The sequence below is a fragment of the Rhinolophus ferrumequinum genome, chromosome 5, assembly GCF_004115265.2.
Source record: "Rhinolophus ferrumequinum isolate MPI-CBG mRhiFer1 chromosome 5, mRhiFer1_v1.p, whole genome shotgun sequence".
NCBI classification, from domain to species: Eukaryota; Metazoa; Chordata; class Mammalia; order Chiroptera; family Rhinolophidae; genus Rhinolophus; species Rhinolophus ferrumequinum.
In genome coordinates, this window is record NC_046288.1 from 26832771 (window position 1) to 26848726 (window position 15956).

The window sequence follows — 15956 nt, forward strand, 5'->3', positions numbered from 1 at the left end:
TCAAGTTTGAATAGCCCTTTACTTAATGTATCAAAAATGCCTGAGAACATATCTAAGTAGAACAGTTTTTTGAACATATAAAAGCCAAACTTTGTTCATTGAACAATATATGTTCATTGAACACATATTTTGATATAGCCCTTAGATTGTATCTTGTGTGTTATTTTTGCCTTTGAATCCAGAAATAAGGATTGTTATCAGTTTAGGAATAAGGATCTGATAAAGAGACTTGGAGAAGATTGGTTTTGTTATGACTTATCTATATTCCTGTGTCATCTATCAGAAATATAAAATATACATGCCTTTAAGTTTGAGCATTTTTGTACATTATAAATTATGAGCCTTGCCCAATACAACTGTAAAGTTGGGGCATTGATTGGTTAACTATAAGTATGAGTTTAGTAAAAAACAAGATATGAATGAAAGAGTAGAAGGAAGGAGCTAAATGATGATAGAAACAGGACCAATGGAGACAGAACTGAAAAATCAGTAGGATATGGGAAAAAACACCACACAGTACAACACTGAAAAACTGAAATGAGAAGAGAAAAATAAGGAAAGACCTACCATTACTCTAATTAGCAATTTATTTTCCACAATTCCACATGCCCTGGAATATTTGGGAATTACATTTCATCTTTTAAGTGGCACTACATATCTCAGATGAATATAATAGTATTTTACCTATTTTTTTTAAAAAAAGTTAATTGTTGAATTCCTTTTAAATACCTTACATGATTTTCTCATTTAATGGATATTAGAGTCCCATTATTTTCATCCTCTCCCCTTTGTCATGGAATGGGTAGAAACAGGCTGGAATTAAAAGTGGTATTGTGCTACATATTTTGGAAATCATAGCACTTAATGTGATTATCAGTAGGTGTTAGTTACACATATACAGAGAGTTTTTCTTTTGCTTTTTCCAATATTCTGCCGTCGTCTTTGACATGTATGTATGCAAACTGTGTTTTTCAGAATTCCTTTTACATATCAAAAATCTTTTACCTTTTGCATTTGGTTGATTTCCTGTTTACTTTTTCGTGATTTGTGGTTTGTGAATTTAGATTCAGGAGATAGAAAAAAATCCCTCATTAAAACAGAGGGTATATTATGTATAAAACATAATAAGTATAGGTTTTTCCTTGATTGTATTTTAAAACAATGTTATTATTACTACACTGAATTACCACAAACTCCATAGATTGTACAGCCTAGAGAAATATTCTAACCCCTGTCCATATCTGAACCACGCTAAAGCTCCCCTTTATATACAGAGGCACTTCACAATCTATACCTATAAGGAATGGGATGAAGAACTAATAAGTCTTGTCGGGTTGATGGAGCAGATGCAGGGTGGTTGCTGAATACTCCAAACATCAGAATGCTTTTGGACCACAGAAAAATATGGATTCGTTGCATTTTATTTTATTTTTTTTGCCAGAGGAGGGAACATAGATCGTATGGGCAAGGGAAATACTATCTCTATGCTCTATGTATTATTATAGCATAAGATGGTAATTGCTGCTAAGCCCTTTTGGAGAAAAACTCTTCAGGATTGCTGAGATTAACACTGTGTGTGTATCCTAACCTTGCTTTTTGGCATCTTTTGCCTTTGGCCATGGCTATTTTAAATATCGACATATTGTTACACAAGAGGAAAATGATAAGAAACTCATATAAGGAGATCAGAAAATGCACCAGTTAATTCAGGAGCTTATGATTAAAGGCAAGTATTTCATTATTTTTCCTGAAGTTTTCTTTGTAATTTACTCTCTGGCAATGTGATTTTTAAAAGAGTGAGGATGATAACATAACCTTACCCTCTGCTTTGTTTACAAGTGAATATCCTGCAAACTTTGTGTTTATACCCAAATAGGGAAATTCATTACCTTGTTCTTTTTACACGACTTTTTATATAGTCTAACAATTACAGAGAGAAATATCCATATATAAGTGGATCAAAGCATGGGTTTAAAAAAGCAAAGAGAAAGAAGAAGTGATTTACTGGATCTGACACCCTGTTTAACATTTCAGGATCAAACCAATACCAAATTCCTAGGACATAGTAGGGAGTCCAGCAGACAGTAAATGAAGTGGCAAATGCAACCGTCATCTTTAGGGTCCTCAGCCGAGCTCTTGGTATATTATTCTTAGACTGATTCAGCTGTACTTCTATTAGAAAGAGAAAAGAGTAAGTGTTAAAAACCAATTTTATTACAAAACCAAAATGGACAGAAAGGAATAGAGAATCACTACACTAATTCAACCTAATGAGTATAATGGAAGCAAATTTCCAATGTTTTTAATAATGATAATTTGTTGGAAAAGTACATTTATATTTTGAGTTTTCCACTACGTCATATAATAAATAGAAAATATGGAACATGATAGTGCTCTTAAAATTAAGTTTCCACTAAACTAATCCAGATTTGAAATGTGGGAATACTCAAATTCTTTAAATATAAATTTAAGAGAGTGGACTGAGGTTGGGCTGAGTCGAATTCTCTGTATCTTCGTTACCATGCCAACGTAACCCTATTTACTTTTTAAATTCATAAATTTTAGTTTTTGAGAATACATCAGGTTACTGAAGCAAAAAAAGGCACAACTACGTGGGTGAAGTTTCAGATGGAATAGTCAATTACATATTGCACAATATTTCACACATCCAACATACACACACACACACATATACACACACAAATGTGCATAGTTATGTTATATGGATATAAGGTATTTGATGTGAAACAGAACAGCTTAATTTTAACAAGTATATTGGCTACCATTTAACGAGTTGTACTTTGCTGGATTCTAGAAATCAGGTGTTTGCTTATAGTGTTGTGATGGCCCAACGGGAACAATTTGCCATTGCTTATATTGGGTAAGTGGGGTAACTGTCCTTTCATCTTTAAATCCATGGTGCAAATTTAGAACATTAGGAAATATAAAATTACCTCATCTGTAAATTGGAGATAATAAAAGTATCCCCTCCTGGGGTGACTGTTAATGTTAAACGAGTTAATATATACAAACTGCTTAGAACAGTATCTGGCACATAGTAAGCGCCACATTGCTTTGAGTATTGTTGTTTGAAAACTGTTTACTCACAATTAACATCAAATCTAAGGAATACATACTGTTGGGATCCTGATGAAGGACGTGGGTCAGGGTGAAGATGATTTTTGCATTGCAGATCAACATGATGAGAAGAGGGATAATGAAGAGGCAGGTGAAGGTGAAAAAGTTATAAAAGGCTTGATGCCACCACTGTGGAAAACTGCAGTGTGTTACACATTGAGAGAAACCTCCTGTCTGTCCAGACCCATCTGCTAAATGAATCATTCTGAAGATATATAACTGTAGAAGAAAATAAAAAAAAAAATTAAAAATCGTGTTACTCTTTTCCATGTTTTCTTGAAAGTTTTCTTTTTGTGATTCTGCTAGCCTTCTACCATGTTCTTGCCCAAAGCAATTGCTAAGTTTCTTGACATTATTCTTTTGGCATTTCTATGAGAAGTTATTAAGTAGATCTTTACTTAAAATATGTTTGGGTAATGCGAATGGATCTATAGGATTTTGATTTTTTGGAAATTATTTCAACCTTGCATAGCAATCCTCAACCAAGAATTTAAACCTTGTTTGTATTTTAATTTCAGATATAATTATGCTGAATAAACATATTGCAAATGATTTTGTTCACCATTCTATCTGCAGCACCTACAACTGTGTCTGGCATTTTGAATGTGCCCCAAAATACACATTTAAATTTTATTTTTAAGACAGAAAACCCCAGTAAAGTGGTCAAAAAAACATGAACAGACAGTTCACAAAAAAGATATAACTGTGGCCCTTAAGCATATGAAAAGATGTTCAACCTCATTCATGATAAGAGAAATGCCAATTAAGGCTACATTGAAATGCCATTTTCATTATTATGACTGACAAAAATTAAAAAAAAAATATCAACACACTCTCATGGTTAGGCTGTGGGGAAACAGGGACTCTCATATATTGCTAGCAGGAATGCAAATTGGTGCGCCCATTATGGAGGGGTATTTGGCAATAACTAGTGTAATTACATATGCATTTATCTTTGACCCAGTAATCCTTCATCTAGGAATTTACCCTGAGGATACAACCCTACCTCCATTACATAAAAATAAGTATGCACAAGGTTATTCATTGGTGCATTGTGTGTAATTGAAAAACATTGAGAACATTCTACCAATTCATAGAACAGTAACTGAATAAACTATGGTGGACCACACAATGGAATGCTATATGTCTCTTAAAAAGAGAGTAAGGAAAATCTATCATCTATCCAACATCTAATCTCTATCTATCTATATTTGTGTGCATGTGCGTGTGTACATATATTTATTTTCCAGCTCAAACCCTAGGAACAATGGCACTTTGGTGCCCAGATGTTGGCTTCTAACTGCCGTTTTCTACCAAAGGAAGCAGAGATCACTGGAGAAGCACCGTACCTCCCCCCTTCCTCCCCCCCAAGGCTGGGGCAGGCAAAGTACAGTATGCACTTAGAACAGCTGTTGTGCCAGAAAGTCAGGAAGTGCTCAGAGAATGATGGAGCACACCAAAAGAGCTCAGGAGCCAGCTTGTAAGAGCTCTCATTGGCCAATTCTAGACAGTTTAAGAATGGCAATGAAGAAAAAGACTGATAAAAAATGATAAACTATTGAATAAAGTAAGATCCATGAGTCCCCATTATAAATTGTAAAACAACAACCAAATAGGGAGGGGGATAGCTCGTTCTTACTGTAGAATGCCAACTAATAAATGTAAAGGGAATAATGGAAGTAGTGGTAACACTGTAACAATAAGAGATTGAGGAAGGACTCATCAATGAATTGTAAAAATATTGGTGAAAGTTTTTAGAGAACAGATTATTTACATTATTTAAAAATATCTACCTGCAGTGTACTTATTATAAAGAGTAAAATAATAACTTTATAGTAGAGAAATGACCAAATAATTAAAGTTAATATTGCCAGTAATGAGACCAATCGACAGCCTCTGCTTCTCTATAGTATAATGCATTGAGAAGAACTTAGCATAACTTCTTTTGCATTTCTGCTAAAGGTGCATAAGCTGAATGTAACCGTGAGAAAAATCAGACAAACTCAAATTGAGGGGCATTCAACAAAATGATATGCCTGCACTCTTAAAATGTCAGTTATGAAATGCAAAAAAAAAAACTGAGTGAAGGTTGCAATTTAAAGGAGACTAGAGAGACATGGCTACTGAGACCACCTCTTAATCTTGGATTTTCTTGTTGAAGGGGACATTACTGGGACAACTGGTGAGATATGAATAAAGTATATAGATTAAATAATAGTATTGATCAGTGCTAATTTTCTGATTTTGAACCTTGTACTGTGGTTATATATGAAGTATTGAAAGGGCCATCATGTCTGAACTTTTAAGCAATTCAGAAAAAAATGTATATGAGAGAATAAAGCAAATAACAAATATAGTAAAATGATAATATTTGGGAAAACTGAGGGAACCGTGTTCCAGAAATCTTTGTACAATTTTTGTAACCTTTCTCTTGTATGAAATTATGTGTTTTAAACAGCCCAAATTGAATCAGCTATTAAGGAAAGTTTGCAAGTAGATTTCAAAAACAAGTTCGAGAGGAGATTTATTCGTTCTGCCCCGATTCATCAAGCACACTCCTTACCTGGCTATTTCCAATTTTTTCCAATGAGAAACTTCATTTTACTATGAAACATTAAAATAGAAAGATAAGACTGCCCAAGCACTTTAAAACTGATGACAAGTAAATTCAAACAAAAATATTACAGGATTTCTTTTTTTATCTGTATACTTTTCTTTCTTTTTAAAAATTGAGGTATAATTGACATCTAACATTATATTAGTTTCAGATGTACAACAATGATTCGATATTTGTATATATTGTGAAATGATCACATTATGTGTAGTTAACATCTGTCTGCCACCATAGTTACAAATTTTCTTGTGAGAACTTTCAGCAACTTTGTTAGCAACTTTTAAATACAGTATAGTCATCATGCTGTGCATTACATCCCTATGACATTTATAAATGGAAGTTTACATTGTTTGATCCCCCATTCTCTACCCATCCCCACTGTTTCTGGCAACCACCAATCTGTTCTCTGTATGAGCTTTTTTTTTTTTTTTTTTATTGTACATATTAGTGATATCATGCAGTATTTATCTTTCTATGACTGACTTATTTCACTTAGCATAATGTCCTCTAGGTCCATCCATGTTGTTTCAAATGGTAATATTTCATTCTTTTTTATGGCCAACTAATACTCCATTGTATAAATGTACCACAATTTCTTTTCCAGTCGTCTTTCGATGGGCATTTTGCCTATTTCCATATCTTGGCTATTGTGAATAGCTCTGCAATAAACATAGGGGTGCATATACTTTTTACAAATTAGAGTTTTGGATTTCTTTGGATAAACATCCAGGAGTAGAATTGCTGGGTCATAAGGTAGTTCTACTTTTAATTTTTTGAGGAATCTTCATACTGTTTTCCATAGTGGCTGCACCAATTTGCAATCCCACCAACAGTGCACGAGGATTCCCTCTTCTCCACATCCTTACCAACACTTGTTTATTGATTTATTTGTGATTTCCATTCTGGCAGGAATGAGGTGGGACCTCATTGTGGCTTTTATTTGCATTTCTCTGATGACTAGTGATGTTGAGCATCTTTTGGTATGTCTGTTGGCCATCTGTATTTTCTCTTTGGAGAAATGTCTATTCAGGTCCTCTGCCCATTTTTAAATTGGACTGTTTTTTTTTTGGTGTTGAGTCATATGAGTTTTTTATATATTTTGGATATAAACTCTTTATCAGACATATGATTTGCAAATATTTTCTCTCATTTGGTAGGTTGCCTTTTCATTTTGTTAATAGTTTCCTCTGCTGTGCAGTAGCTTTTCGGTTTGATGTAGTTCCACTTGTTTATTTTTGCTTTTGTTGCCAGGATTGCTTTTATTTTAAGTAAATAAAGGACAGTGTTTGTTTTCTTAGGTTTTGATTGAATTAGCAAATTTTAATTAAATTTAATTAATTTAATAAGCCTAGTAGTTCTTTCATTTTTGAGGTGAAGTGGGAGTAGAATATACTTTTTAAAAGAATGCTGTATTTTGTTTCTTTGCTTTTATGGTTGAAAATTTTTGATAAAACAAATATAAAACATAATCCTGTTTCTTTTGTAATTAAAATGTTGATTTTCAGCTTCATATCTTTTTTCAGCTTCGAGGGCAAAAATAATTTTTAAAATTAATTCACTAGAGGGCGCCCAATGATCATATAATCAATCTTAAAATAAAGAAACTCAAATGTGCATTCCGCTAATTCTATTTTATGATCCAGACCAACTTTTTCCACATTACAAAGTGACCCTTTAAGTTTTCCATACTTCTTTTCAACCTGACCTCATTTAAAGTTCAGTTTTTATTTTGACCCAACAGACGTGAGTTGAAGTCTTTGAAAGGATTACTTCTCATAGAACCTGAGCATCTTACATTTCCTTCAAATCTTCACTTCTCTTTCCACCTTCCCAATTGTAACTCGGAACCAGATGACCCAAGTTTGACGTTCTGCTCTGCAATGGGCCACATTTTCACTTTAATATTTTATGTTTTTAAGTCATAAACATGAAACTTTCAATAATGTGACTTTGAAATACAGTGCTATGATTTGAGTTTTGGTTGTCATCTTTATTTAATAAATGCTTATTTTAAAGCAACTCCTTAATCAAAAAACTACATATACTAGGTCCTATATGTACTAAAAGGTGAACCAGATATTTCCTGCTATCAGGGAACTAAATGTTTGGTAGGGGAGATTATAGCATGTATGTTGTCACTTGTAATACAAGATAGACTGTGATAAATTCTGAAAGAGAGATACAGTAAACTGGTATGGAGATTCAGAATGTTACTTGCCCAAACTAATTTGTTTTAGGCTTGGTTCAGTTTATTTTATGGTCCAAGGCCATGTTCATTTTAATGATTAGTATGGGATCTATTTTACTTTCAGTGGTTCTTCTGTCCTTGGATTGGATTTCTTAATTTTCTCCTCTCTCATCCCCGGTCCCTAGTTGCTTTATTTTCCCATAAGCAAAAGCAATCTGTTTTCCTTTTTTACAGTCAATTTCCGATGTTCATTTCTTCTTAGAATATTATTTTTAACTCTCACCTTACCCCACACTAATGACACCATTACCTAATATTTTCCAACGGTAATTATCTTTAGATGATGTGCTTCAGTTTCATGTATGAAATGGAGATGTTCATATTATCTACCTCTAGGAGCTGTCATGACAATTAAATGAGTTACCGTTAATACTGGTACTTGGAAAGTTTTTAGAATAGTGCCTGGCACACAGTACTATATAAATTATAACCATTATAATAAAAAATTCAAGGCATACAACTTATAAATATACATCCATATACATTTATTTACATATTTGTAAATCTATGCCATATATTTTCCCCTGATATCTCTAAAGCCTCTATTTTCACCTTAAAATTTTCCTGTCTTTTCCTTCTCTAGCCTCCTACAGGAAAAAAGGAAAGAGACATTATTGCAGAGTGTGGTATGAGATAGTAGTTAAATGCTCTGGGTATGGAGTTAATTGGATGTCCTGACACTTCCACTTATTAGACAGCAATCTTGGGCATGTTATATAACATTCTTATCCTTAGTTTCTTCATGAATAAAATAAGGACAATTGTACCTATTTTATAGGGTTGTTGGGAGCCTTACATGAAGTAATGCATGCAAAAGCTTTAGCACAGTTCCTGTCACATATTTATGCCCTCAATAACTATTATTTGTCATCATCATCATTATTGTCATTTCAGCTACTAGTATGCTTATACTAGGTCCCAGTACAGTTCTTGGCATACTGTACATGTGTGATGAGCTTTTATTGAATTTAAGTTGCTTGTGAGTTCAGAAGTGCATTCTACCCCTGTAAATTCTCTGTGTCAAGGCACACCACACATCTTCAGACTACACAAAGAGTAAAGGATGGCTTATACCGTATATCTTGCCTGCAAGCCTGGATTAACTATAGAATTTAGATACTGTCAATATGTAATGTTCAATACTAAACAAATAAGCTAGTGGGATGAACTCTTTCCTTAAATAATCTGCTACTGTGAAATTCTTGTGGTCTTAGATGGCTGTCATTGAAAACCATGTCATTTTTAACAAGACATAGACACACCTAATTCGGGAAATGATTTTTCCTCCACATGCACTTAACCAGCCTAACCACAGATGGTCTTAAATTAGATTTTCTTTTAGGTCATGTTCGTTGCCTTTTTTCTATTTTCTTTCTTTTTTCTCTTCCCTTCTTTTCTCCCTCTCCTTTCCTTCATTCCTTCCTTCTTTCTTTCCTTTCTTCCTTCCCACCTTCATTCCTTTTCCTACTTTTAGACATGACACCTCCAAAACTTGAATTTGCTCTAGCGCATATAGCTTTCAGAGTGAGTAGGATAGCTTGGTGCCTAGGGAGTATACTGGCCAAATTTAATTATCAGTCAGAATAAATGTTTTGAGAAACTTGAAATAATCAACCTTTATATAAGCAGTTCTCTTTGCTGTTTTTAAAAGAACTGTCCATTTAATACTCCTATTTCCCTATTATTTTCTCTCCTGACATGATGACAGAAGGAATAAAGACAGGAGGAAAGGATGGAATGAGCATTAATTGTTTAAGTATAAAGTCTTGTACTAGATAATTTTATATTATTGTTTACAATTTATTGTTTACAGTTACCTTTCAACTTAGTTAAGTAATTTACTCAGAATCAAATAGCTGGTAAGAGATAGTATTGAGACTTGGAACCAACTTTTAAAAAATGCAGTACCCATGCCATTTCTACTATCCCACTGCCTTTCTCCCTTTGTTGTAGGGAGATGTGAGGTCTTCAGAGAGACTATGACTGTGGCCAGTGAATGACCAAGCAGAGGACTGGGTTTCCCTTATCCCTATTCAACCAGAGCAACTCCACTTACTTATATCTGTTTCATTTATTGGGGCTCCACATAGAATTTTGTTTATTTAAAAAATTCCATTACTAGTAAAACATTTGAAAGTCACTACAGTACACTGTGCTGAAACTTTTGCAAATATATCCCCAAACCATCATAAAATTTTGTTTCTGAGCTTAGTAATTAAGAAGGTAGAAAACCAAGGTGGCCAATTTGAAATTTGGTCATTCTAAGCTGTAGCAAAATGTCATACATTCCTAGATTCCCAGGCCTGACTTGTGACAATGAACTTATTAGTCTTTGTGTGTTTTTTTAACCTAGGTATGAATTAAGTAATAGAAAAATCAATACATGCGCCAAAGGATGCAGATTAAAGTCATCCTTTCACTGTAAATTAGCCATGATAGGATGCGCTTTTGTCAATGGATGCTTATCTGTAGAGACTGGTGAAGCCTGAGGTATACTGACCATGTACCACAGTCTAGAAATAAAAAGCTCTCTCTACTTTTTGTCTTCCCATCAACTATATGTAACATTAGTCATAGGGTTTGAAACCTCTTTTCTTCAGAAAGATAGCAGAGAGCTATAATAAAAGAAAAAATGGCCTTCATAAAAAGATAGCAGACCAAATGACACTGTGAAAGCCACTGAATCTCGTTAAACCAATGGTTTTCAAACTGCAGGTCATGCCTATCAGTTAATTGTAATTAACATAGAAAAATGAACAGACTAGATATTTCATGAAAGCATTTTCTTAGTTATAAGTGTGTGAAAGAGCAACCGACAGACAGACAGACACACCAAGTGTCTATGTAGTATGTATTTGGTTATGTCCAAAAAGGTTAGGATGCCATTATTTTCAATGGTTCTCTTCGTACATTCTCTTATACGTGAAATGAGGATAAGAACATGGTTCCTACGTACTTCATAGAGTTAATTAAAAATCAAATAAGATTACATATGTTAGGTTTCTCAGAAAACTTCACAGAGTTCTTCATAAACTTAAAGTGCTGCTGAAAGTAAAGATGAGTCATTTGTTTTACCAAAAAAAAATAGTACCATTTTTTTCTGTGGCCCATATTCACATAAATCTCTCAGGTAGAGTAATGTATTTGAGATCAGGCTATTACTTGAAATTCACAAATAATTTAAAGTTAATTTTATATTTTCTTTTTATTACATGATAATAGATATTTGACATTTTCTTTCTATTGTTTCTGTGATATACTTAGATGCAAATAATTGACTTAATAAATCAACATTTTATTTATAGTCTCTGGGGAGTCCTTCAAAATAGTGAAATTGTGGATTTGTGTTTCATTTATTATAAAAAATTGACAAATTCTTCTGTTTCAACTTTCATCTACATCAGTATTCCAAATTACTATTTTCCAAATAGCCATACTAATACAAAGACCTTATACTGCCAATACTATGTCCTAAAGCAAATGTTTTTAGCATTTTTCATAGCCTGCCTTTCCTCCCCCTTCAGACACTAAACAGACAAGGAAACAAACATCCCTCTTCTCAACCTACCTGTTTGTTTCAATGGTTTTACTATTAAAACTCCTTGGCTAAACATATTGGAGCTTTATTTTACTTCCCTTTATTATTAATCCCCTCCAGCCAATTTGTTGCCAAGCTTTGTTTTTCGTTTGAAACATCCCTTGTGATTACTATCAATTCCTTTGACACCACCCTAGCCCCCAACCTAATCATCACTTCATTGCCAGATGATCTGAAACGCTTGTTTGTCTCTCTCCACGCTATTTAGGTCTACAAAAATGTTCTTAAAATATTTTTGTTAAAAAATAATTTTAGTAATGTACAACATGATAGCTATAGTTAACATTGCTGTATGATATACAGGAAAATTGTTAAGAAAGTAAATCCTAAGAGTTCTCATCACAAGGAGAAAACATTTTTTTTCTTTTATTCTTATTGTATCTATATGAGACAATGGATGTTATTACACCTATTGTAGTAATCATTTTACGATATGGGTAAATCAAACCATCGTGCTATATGCCTTAAATTTATCCAGTGCTGTATGCCACTTATTTCTCAATATAAGTGGAAAAAAATATTTTATCCTTTGCACAGACACACAAAAGTTATCTGGCTCATACATTAATTTTAGAATTTCCCCTGGCTATCATTGTCTTCTATATTATGAATCCATTTTACCCGCATTCATTGATTCATTTATCCAAACTTTCTTTTTTTTAATGAAAGGTGAAAGAGTTATTTTATCTGAAAAGAAGCCAGAGTATCCAAATATTTCAAATGTCTATTTTTGCTAGGTATCTTATTAGGTCCTATGAGCATGAATTAATTTGAACATAACAGTCTCCCCTATTTAGGACCATATATATCTAATGGTAAAGACAGGCAAACAAATACACAATCACAATGCTTTATGACAAGGAGTAGTATGCTATGAGGTTAAAGAAAAGGGAGCAACCACCAAACAAAAATTCCTGGTAGTCCCAACTCTCAGTGTTTCACTTCAGCCAAACAAGTCTATGAAAATTAATGACACTTTTCAACCTCGGCTGAAAAATATACCTAACTCTTGACTTACTTTTTCCATCCAAATATCATTCATCTTTAAAAATTTGGCTTATCCTACATTTACCCTAAAACTTTCTTTCATTATTTCAACTCATCTCTTTCTCCTCTTAACACTTGGAATAAGTTTAAATTTTTTTTTAGTATATGGTTATATTAGTTTTACATAAGTTTTTGTGTCCACAGCTGCATTACATTTTCTTTGAGGGCTATTTCTTTATTTCATCAGTACCAGTCTCAATGTTTATCATATCTTCTCTAAGAAAACCAATCAGTAAGTGGCACTCATACTTGAAAGAAACAAAATGGAAAATTTCATGACATAGCCTTAGCTAAATAACTTCATTTCAAATGACGTATTTGCTAAACCTATTCTTGTATATTTAAGCAATCTGACTGTTAAAAATAGCAGATTATGCAGGTTAATTAACAAGGAAGGCAGCCTCTGTTGAAAACAATTTGGAGAGACACTACCTTCTGTACGTAGCAGACGGCCTGTGCTTAAAATAGCAGTCTTAGTTTTGCTAACGGCCTGTTACAGTCTAACTTACCTCCAAAAAAGCTCAAGTAAACCTCAGGGAAATATCTAAATTTCCAAAAGTCCTAGATTTCCTACTTTTCATCTTTATTGAATCCCACCCTGCTACAGACTTCAGAACAAACTAATCTAGAATAATTCTCTCTAAACTGCAGTGACAGAATTCTTAATGTTTCCACTCAAGAAGTCCCAAATAAGACAAGTTATAAATACTTTCTATCTATGCAAATTTCACAGTTCCTAAAGATTCTGTCAATTTACCATACCAACCAGTGCAAAAGGAAAAATAGATGAAAAACTAAGACAGGGATGAGGTCAAATTTGAGGAGAGCTACATTTTGGGGGAGTATTTACCATGTACAAGAGATTATGCTGTACACTTCAATACATTATTCGTTTAATCATCACAAAAGCTGTATTAAGTAGGCATTACCTCCATTTTATGAGTGGGGGAACTGAAGCACAGAGAGGTTAAGAAATTTGCCCAAGGTAACAGAGCCAGGATTAATCTCTACTCTTTGGCTTCAGAGCCCAAGTTCTTAAAGATAATACAATACTGCCTTTGATATACAATAACATAACACAATACTCAAGTTTAGATAGGAAATCTGTGATTTTCATAACCTAACACGTTCATGACAGTGGTTTACCTGTGGTCCAGCAAAGAGGCTGCTGAGGAGCCAGGCCACGCCAATATTGGACTGACCAAACTTGCTGTTGCTTTTCACAGCTAGGGGCCTCGTGATGGCCAAGGAGCGGTCCAGGCTGATCACTACCATCATGAAGGCTGGGGCATACATGGAGAAAAGCTTCAGATAGCTGAGGACTTTGCAGAGGAGCTCTCCAGCATACCACTGGACTGTAATGTTCCACATTCCGTCCAGGGGCATGACTATCAGAGTCTCCAACAGGTTGGCTAAAGTCAGATGTTTTAAAAGCACCTTCATTCTCGAGAGCTTTTTCCCTTTCTCTTTCTTCTGAGTCCACTTGTGAAGTTTCAACAACAAAGAAGCGTTGAAAGTCGCAGAGAGTAGAAACAGGAAGAAAGTAACTGTTACTCGGATCTTTCCAGATAAGGTCAGGGTGGGGAGCGTGTCCTGCATCAGCGGGCTGCTGCTGTTGATGGCTGAGCAGTGATTTTGATTTTGTCCAGGAGAAGCACTATTTGCCATGCTTCCCCACTCTTAGAGCTTCAAGACTGGTGTTTCTGACACTGCTGATGCTTTATTGTAATTGAACTCAAAGTTCCATTTTATTTCAGTCTTCTCTACATGGAAACGTCACAGGTTTAGATTTATGTCCCATTTTGTCCCTGAGATACTTTATATTTAATGTGAAAGATCAAGGTGAACTTGTTTTGTGACTTTATAATCCAACAGAGTGCTAAAACAGAGCACGACAAACACCTTCTGAGGGCCAAATGTAACTCTAGTACCTCAGCAGATGGTCTGATTTTCACAACATTTTTCCTGAATGAAGGACACTTGAAGCTTAATTTTGAATTTATCATTCACATGTTTATAATTTAAATTTATAATTCACCTTTATGAAGATATTTTCTAAAAACTAGTAATTGTTAATGTTCTGTCCAACAGAAGAAAAATGAAAATGAAGGAAAAGACTAAAAAACAGCTTGATCCAGTTAAAATCTGTTGTTTTAAGAAATTAATACATTTCTCAAAAACATTTGTTTTCCTTTTTAATCACACACTGATGTGCATTCAAACACTAGACAAATACGTTCATTTAAAACCATCCTCCACAAAACACCAATTATTACCTTAACAGTTAGAAGCAATTTGATCTGATAGAAATTGTACTGCATTCAAATTTATTAATCAGTGTTAATAGTCAGATTATTCATGCTTAAGTTAGAATAAACATGATTAACTTTTAAAAAATTATTACCTTGCTTTTATAATTGTCTAAATATTGTACTTGCCATTATTGTGTAAGGCAACTAGATATTGGAGAGAATACTATGTAAATCCTGTAACCACATTTTTATGTTTCTATGTACTATGATATTTTCTTATATTCTTTTATATGTTATCTGATCATTTCACATTGGGACCAGTTAGAAACTTTCTCTGTGTTTCGGCTTTCACTTTTGATGATGATTATTTACCCATACCTGTATGACTTACATTAGAATTTATTAAATCACCAGCTCGATTTGTCTTATGTCAACTAGTTTGCTTCTGTGGCAGCCAAAGAAAGAATAATGTTAAGAGTAAAGGTGGCTCTTTTGACTTAGATGATCTATTCTTGTTGGTTCATCTATTTTTTTGTTTTCTGTTTTATATTGATTTATTTAATAAGCAGTTTAGTTACCAAATACCTGCTGTATAAGGTGTGATCAAAAGATAAAGTGAATGTTTAAATAAAAAAATTATTACAGTAAAAGACACATTGCCATTAGTCCCCCTCAAAATACTCCCCCTTGCTTCGAACACACTTGTCCCATCATTCTTGCCACTTTCTGAAGTAGTTCTGGAAGTCCTCTTTCATGAATGTCTTTACTTCATTCTCCATCATGACAACACTCTGTGTCATACATCACTTCTGGTATAAGGCAATTTCTGTCAAATAAAAACATTACCGTGTGTTCTCATTCATCTTATTCACCGGATCTGGCATCATGGATTTCTGGTTCTTCCCCAAAGTCAAAATGACCATGAAAGGAAAACGTTTTGAATCAATTCTGGACATCACGACAGACACAGCAGTGCAACTAAAGAAACTCACGAAAGAAGACTTCCAGGACTGCTTCAGAAAGTGGCAAGAATGATGTGATAAGTGTGTTCAAAGCAAG

General features: G+C 33.9%; 1 protein-coding gene across 1 annotated transcript; it reads right to left on the minus strand.

The window, feature by feature from the left end:
- Window positions 1-1336: 1336 nt before the first annotated feature.
- Window positions 1337-14338, minus strand: GNRHR (gonadotropin releasing hormone receptor). The gene is made up of 3 exons (XM_033106453.1): window positions 13792-14338; window positions 3138-3357; window positions 1337-2172 (listed from the first exon to the last, which is right to left on the minus strand). Exons 1-3 carry the CDS (start codon window positions 14311-14313, stop codon window positions 1928-1930), a joined length of 987 nt encoding a protein of 328 aa, XP_032962344.1. The 5' UTR covers window positions 14314-14338; the 3' UTR covers window positions 1337-1927.
- Between the last annotated feature and the right edge of the window lie 1618 nt (window positions 14339-15956).